Here is a 7,339-nt window from a genome sequence, read left to right as displayed (position 1 = left end):
TTTTAGTGCCTTTCTAAATGAATGAATTAAAAAAATGATAAGACTATTATTATGGACAAAACACCATACTACATTCTGGAGTCACAAGTGGGTCTCTGCTCTCCAAGACCTCAAAGAGCAATAAGGGAACATTTCCCATAATGGAGATTTCAGATGCAAGTTGGAAGCAGAGATCTTGGAGTTCTCCCAGGAAAGCAGTAAAGTGGTGGTAATTCCTCTTCATTAATAAAATTTCTTCTAATCAAATGATCTCAGTTTCATAGATTAAACCATTTGCCATTTGTAGGCACTTGGTAACAGGAATTCTCTCAAAAGTTGTGGTGATTGTGCAGATGGGGACTAATAGCCAACAATATTTACATCAACAATAGGAAACGACTCCCTTCAGTTGTACTGACTAGAAAACCTACAAATTTCCTCCCCAATGATCAAACAGCCAGAACAATTACTGTGAATTAGTGGGGAATCGAATAGAATCATGATTGATGGGTGGGTGCTTCAGGTTAGAACAGAGGATCAATACATTGAAGTCACTGGACACAAAAAGAAATCACTTCCAGCTAGTCCCATTCTGGGCCTGAATTTTCTCAGCATCTTTGAGGTTTCAGGGTTCGTGGGGACAGGAATAGAACTGCCCTGAGAGATCCCCACTGCAGAGTCCACAAGGGATTGCTGCTGTAATAGAGTTTAAGAGGTCTGTCAAGAGATGAGATCACTGGAACCTGTCCTTTGAGCAGAAGTCTCCCTGGGCTATTTTGCATGGCTCACCCCAAGCACATGAAGCTCACTGAGGAGAGCAGCTATAAGAAGGCAGCTGAGGAGGAAAGGGCTGGGCAGCTCAGAGCTCAGATACATGGAGATGGGGGCTCAGGCTCAGCTGCTCTTCCTCCTGTTGCTCTGGATTCCAGGTGAGCCAGGAAGAGGAGAAACAAGTCTGGCTTTAGTCCCTCTGAGCAGAACCGGGAGTGTATGATATTTTGAGGACAGCGAGAAAATGGGGCTCATCCCTGGTGATCACCAGAAGGGTTAATTCACAGCACTATCAAAGAGCAATCAGCTGCTGTAAATTGGGATTTGCATTTTTCTCACTATTTTTCTTGTGTTTGTGATTCCAGATGCCCAAGGGACCCCTGAGCTAACCCAGTCTCCAGCCTCCCTGTCGGTGTCTCCAGGAGAGAGAGTCACCATGTCCTGCAGGGCCAGTCAGAGCATTAGCACTAACTTAAACTGGTTCCAGCAGAAACCAGGCCAGGTCCCCAGGCTCATCATTAAATCCACTTTCACTCTGCTCTCTGGGGTCCCTACTCAGTTCAGTAGCAGTGGCTCTGGGGCAGATTTCTCCCTCACAATCAGTAACATGGAGGCTGAGGATGGTGCCGTCTACTACTGTTTTCAGTGCAATAACTGGCCTCACATAGTGATATATCTCTGAACAAAAATCTGCCCAGGCAGCTGCTGAGGGAGGCCTTACTGTCCCCCGGGCTTCTTCTTTCCCCAGTTGGGATGGAGTCACTTGTCTGGGCTACTCCTAGGGCAAGTTTCTAGGTGTCAGATGAGGAAACTGTGACTTGAACAACTTGTGATTTGGATTTCTTTCCCAGGCAAGAAGCATGGGGTGACACAATCCAAATAATGAGAAGACACTCCAAAAGTGAGTTTCTCTAACCCATACTTGACCAGGACTTCCCTTTCCAAATCCTGAACAAGGGATCTTGGAAATTTTGTTTGTAGAGTCCAGGGCAAACATGCTACCTGAGGAGCCAGGGGCTCAGTGGATATAGAACCGGGTATATGATGAAGAAAACCTGAGTTCACATTCTGTGATGCTGGACAAGTCACATACCCTCTGTTTCCCTTAGTTTTCTCATCTGTAAAAGAGGGATCATAATAACCTAATCAGTCTTTCGATTGATGTGAAAACAAAGTAAAATCATAATTGTAAAGTGTTTAGCACTGTGTCTGACCCTTAAGAAGCTCTAAAGAAATGTGAACTGTTTTTATTCCTGCTTCCAGTCATGGATTATCAGTTACACTTTCCCATGACTCTCATTGCCAGGGAGTCTGTTCTTAGTTTCAGTCTAAAGTTAGCCTCTCTGCATCTCCCACTCTTTTGCTCATATTTCTGTGGTTTGGCATCAGACAGAACTAGATATACTTCCTTGTAGCTCTTTGTAACAGCTCTTTGATCCCATTGTTCCAGGTCTGTGTCTCTTACCTTCCAGTCCTCCTGCCAAGAGAACAGAGGCAGCATCTTCAAATATTTCTATTTCATATCAAGTCACAGCCCTCAAAGATCCACTCTAGTCATGTTAAATTCTTTGCTTGCAACATCATGACTTACTCCTCCACTTTTTATACCCTACTTCAACATCCTCATCTTTCTTTTTCCCCCAACATTGACTTTTTGCTTCATTGAAGCCATATTGCATCCCTTCTGGGGTGTTAGTTCTTTCCTTCCCTGGTAGGTCAACATGAGTTCATAAATGAATGCAGTTCTTCTGGGAAAGTATATTCTGAAAGAGAACTCAGTGGTCTAGGTATCCTGGTAGAGAGATCACTGGCTTTTAGACTTATGAAATGGTTTTATTCTAGCTCTGTTGCCTCTGTGATTATCAGGAAGGTTCCTAACATCTACAAAAACATGAAAAAGAAGAATTAGAATTTATATAGCATTTTAAAGTTGGCAAATCACTTAGCTTTTGTTTAATGATAATTACATTACTTCTCAGTTATGTCTCTTCATCCAAAATACTTGTTAGTTCACTATTCCATTAATGATCTTTTTTATTCCCAGCATAGTGATGCTCCAAATTGCAGGACAAGGGAAAAGTTCAAGGATATCATGGCTAAAATTCATATTATCCACAAGAAAGTAAAAAGTACAAACTTCAAAAAAGAAAGCTTTTCAAGTAACAAGAAATGAAACCATGTTACACAAGACCTATCAGCTTCTAGCAAAAAAAAAAAAAACCACAGAGTCTGAAAACCAAGGATAACTTATTCTGCAAATTTGAATTTAATGATTCAGGGAACAATTCAAGGAAATTTCAAAGAGGAAAATTATGTCTTGATATCAAGAATTAAATAATAAAATAAGAAAGTAGAATAATGAATACGTAGGGAGAAATGAGCATATGCAATAAAGATATTTTTGGTTGGGTGCTACATGAAATACTAAAGAGTGTAGATGGTAATAAATCTATCCATTCTTGTGTCATTTCACCATGCTCTACTTGAGAGCAACATGCTATCATTTTCTATCAACAGTAAGCTAGCTGAGGGAATGTAGTATAGGATTTGGCCACCAGATGGTAAATGAGATATACATTCACAGCCTGTTTTACTTATTTGTCAATAAAAGCTCTTCCTCAGAACCAATAATTCAGTTATCTTTAATTTCAATTTCTATCTTACCAATATTCCATGAATTTACAAGAAAATTACAAAAATACAAAATATTTGCTCAACTTCTCAAACCCATACTCGAGGACTTTTTTAATCCATTTAATCAATAATTCTTCAACTTCAGAAAATTGAAAATTTCATTATTAATGTCAATGTGATTCATTAATAGAATTAGAGAGCACAAGAAATTCAAACAAGTCATAACACAAAACATTAACAATTACAGGTGAGGGTAATAATCATTCTCACTCCCTGCCTTTATCCCACTGGTCTGAAAGGAACAGAAGCAAACAGTATTGAGTAATTTTAAAATGAGTGTGAACTTCCTTAGAAAAGAAAAAAAGGAAGAAATGTGTGAACACACAGCTCTTGGGACTGGAAAAGGTGAGTTGGATTATCAAGTTATAACGAGAATATAATTGGTTATAAGTATTTTGAGTTAGAGTTGAGATATCAATACTCATATTAGGAGAGTAGAAAATTGTGCAGTGATTTATATGGAATGGATAAAATTTGTGTTTCTCACACAGGTGAGTGACTGCTTGCTCTCCTCCAGATATAGGCTGATCTCTCTCCTTGGAGAAGATGAAAAGACTAGAACAAAGCTTAACTATACCCCAACTTAATAGGAAAAAATGAAATGTTCCCAAGAGTAACAGATTCAGGGATTTAATGAAGAAAAAAGGGCATCTGCATGTGTGTGTGTGTGTGTGTGTGTGTGTGTGTGTGTGTGTGTGTATGTGAAGAATCTTTGATAAAAATGTGAGAGCAGTGATCCCTGAAGGATGTTGGAAAGTAAAATAAAAAAAAAGTAAAAGTAAAAGTAAAAGTAAATAATAAGTAAAGTAAAAGTAAAACAAAAAAGGAGAGGAAAAGTGGAAAGAGAGAGACAGAGGAAGAAATGAAGGAAAGATCAGCACTTGAGAGTGAGCATTCATAAGTCAATGGATGGTAATATTTATTTCTATGCTCATTCTTTAAGAGTGCATGAACAAAAATATCCTCATTACATTAATTAGGATGAGAGGGAGAGAGAGAGAGAGAGAGAGAGAGAGAGAGAGAAATCTTCTGAAGAGGAAGTATTTATCTTCTGAAGAAATACTATATATTAAATCCACAGGCAACAATATATTAAGCCATCACAGGAAGAAAAATGAATAGTTTTTATTCATTTCCTATGTCAGAGTCCTGAGATAGTTAATTATCAAATGGATATAAATAATAGAAAAACCTTTTGCCATTCTAAGTCACAAATATAAGACATAACTGAAACATCTCAAGACAATATAACACTTGTAGTGATTCATGGACACACCAATTATACTGTCAAAAGTAACCAAAAGCTTTCCAAGAGTTTGGAGTCTTGTATAAAAAAACTGAAGGTCATGGAAGTGCTTCTTTTTCTCACTGCTGTCCACTGAAGCCAGAGGATGCAGAAGAGAAAAATTAATTAGGAAAGTAAATAGCAGACTAAAAAATTAGTACCAAAGAATAATGTTTGAACTTTTGGGGCAATACTTAGAATATAAGGACAAGAGATTGCTGCCTAGAGATGGAGTACACTTAAGCAATGCTGGTAAGAATATATTTACTAAATGTCTTGCAATTGAATCAAAAGGGATTTAAACTAAATTAGAATGGAAGAGAAATATATCTACCTTCATGTATCCCTTAAGCTAGATATTACTGAGGGGAGCTAAAATGAAGAAAGATTAGAAGATGAGGCATGCATGAATAGTAAATAAAAGGTAAAATTCTACAAAGGAGCCAAGAGTAAAACTCATGATTTCAAGTGTCTATATACAACTTGCCAAAATTTACATAAGAAAAAAACAATAACTCATTTCACGACAAGACAAGGAAGCAAATTTGACCTCAGCTCTCATGGTGATAGTGCCACAAAGCTCATAATTATAATATGTATTATTAAAAAGTGACAGGGCAGTTGGGAAAGGGGCACATAGAGAGTGGAATTTTATATTAAAAAGGTATGATCAAGACAGGTAATCCAGGAAACAGAATGGGGAACCATTCCAGATGATTTTGCTTGATAGTCATTAGAAGAAGAAACCCAATTATTTTTTGCCATTCTGGACAGAAAGAAGCCTCTTCATATGCCACCAGCAGAGTCACTAATATTTTCTTGACTTGCTTTAGTGATAATTTTTATCTTTCGAAAAAGAGAAGCACCAAAAAGGATATCCTATTTTAAAGCTAATTTACTTTTATAAGAGGAGTGAAAATGTTAAAAAATCTGTGGGGAAGGGAATATCCATTCTTGAGTCTAGGAGCTAGGCAAGGAAATCTGGAACTCTACCTGATATATGGATATAGTCTGATTTTTACCCTAGATTTTAAGAAAACATATTTTTAAGAGTTCAGATGAAAGAGAGCTAGGATACCATGGACTAAATTTTTACAAAGTGATCCAAGTAGACATGGGAGAAACAAGATGAAAACTTGAAAAAAAACGAAGAGAAATAATTTTAGTGAGGAAGAAAATCTGTATTGGTCCAAAGAGACCAATGTTGAGTCGAGGAAAAAACTTACATTTAACATATTTAAAATTAAATCATATTTTTTCAATGAAAAAAATTCATTTTCTTTTCCTCCCACATTGCTTTCACTTAAAAAATAAAGGAAAACAAATAATTTCCAACAAGTCAAACAGCTTCTCACATTGTTCATGTCCAAAAATTAGTCTCATTCTGCAACCTGAGCTTTCTTCTTTAAAAAGATGAAGCACACTTCATCATCTATCACCTGAAATCATGGTTTGTAATTTTCTATATCAGAATTCTTTCAGTAATACAACTTTAAGAATACATGCTTGCAGCAAACATTGGCATCTAATGGTTGACGTCATTGTAAGGAGAAGAAACCACAGGAAGTTAGAAAAACAGACATAATTTGTGATAGAGTGTTGGAATAATCATTGTCTTCTCCTAGATAAGTTAAATATTCTCATTCAACCAAAGCAAAATGAACATGTGATGTCAACAAGTTAGAGTGCTTTTCTGAGTGAGAACTGTTTGTTGATAATTTGAAGGGGAAAGTGAGGCAGCACTTTGTTTAAAATTGTATAGCAGAGGGGTGGCTAGGTGGCACAGTGGATAAAGCACCAGCCCTGGAGTCAGGAGTACCTGGGTTCAAATCTGGTCTCAAACACTTAATAATTACCTAGCTGTGTGGCCTTAGGCAAGCCACTTAACCCCATTTGCCTTGCAAAAACCTTAAAAAAATTGTATAGCAGCAAAGAAATAGGCAGCTTTCAGTTTGGTGAACAGCACTGCAGTTATTCTTCTGGGTCAGAACTCTTGCAAACAGCAAGACTGGTTTGACAAAAATGATGGAGAAAATCAGAAACTGCTAAATAAAAAAATGAGAACTCCACAGAGTTTACCAGCAGAATATTTCATCTTCCCTAAGAAGGCAACATTTAGCTCCATTAGAAGTAAAATTAACAGCAGAACTTAGAAGGGTACAGGATTCTAGGCTCAGTGAAAAGGTGGGTGAAATTCAGTTTTATGCAGTTAGTAACCATCCAAAGAATTTTTATGATGCCCTGAAGGCTTTCTATGGATTAAAGACCTATAGTGTCTTTCAATTACTCTGTGGTCAGGGAGCCACATTGGTTAGTGACAAGGACAAGAGCCTAGAAAGATGGGTTCAACACTTCCATAGTGTTTTCTACAGACTATCATCCCCCAATGTTGAAGCCATTGACTGCTAATATCAGATTGAAATCAGTCCCTTTTAAGCAGAATTTCCAATTGAGGACAAGGTTTTGAATGCCATTGGGTTCCTCTCCTATGGCAAAGCACATGGTCCTTATTCTATTCCAGCTGAGTTTTCCCAAGCAGGAGGTTCACTGCTCAAACAAAAGCTGAATGTAATCTTCCAGGTTAAATGAGAAGACAAAGTTAACTCCCAG

General features: G+C 37.5%; 1 gene segment (V, D, J or C); it reads left to right on the top strand.

The window, feature by feature from the left end:
• Positions 1-853: 853 nt before the first annotated feature.
• On the top strand, positions 854-1,432 carry LOC141504497 (immunoglobulin kappa variable 3-15-like). The segment is given in 2 exon segments: positions 854-908; positions 1,116-1,432. Coding segments are annotated over 2 exon segments (372 nt in total).
• The last annotated feature ends 5,907 nt before the right edge of the window (positions 1,433-7,339 follow it).

The sequence above is a fragment of the Macrotis lagotis genome, chromosome 1, assembly GCF_037893015.1.
Source record: "Macrotis lagotis isolate mMagLag1 chromosome 1, bilby.v1.9.chrom.fasta, whole genome shotgun sequence".
Taxonomy (NCBI): domain Eukaryota; kingdom Metazoa; phylum Chordata; class Mammalia; order Peramelemorphia; family Peramelidae; genus Macrotis; species Macrotis lagotis.
This window is presented reverse-complemented; position numbering and strand designations above follow the sequence as displayed.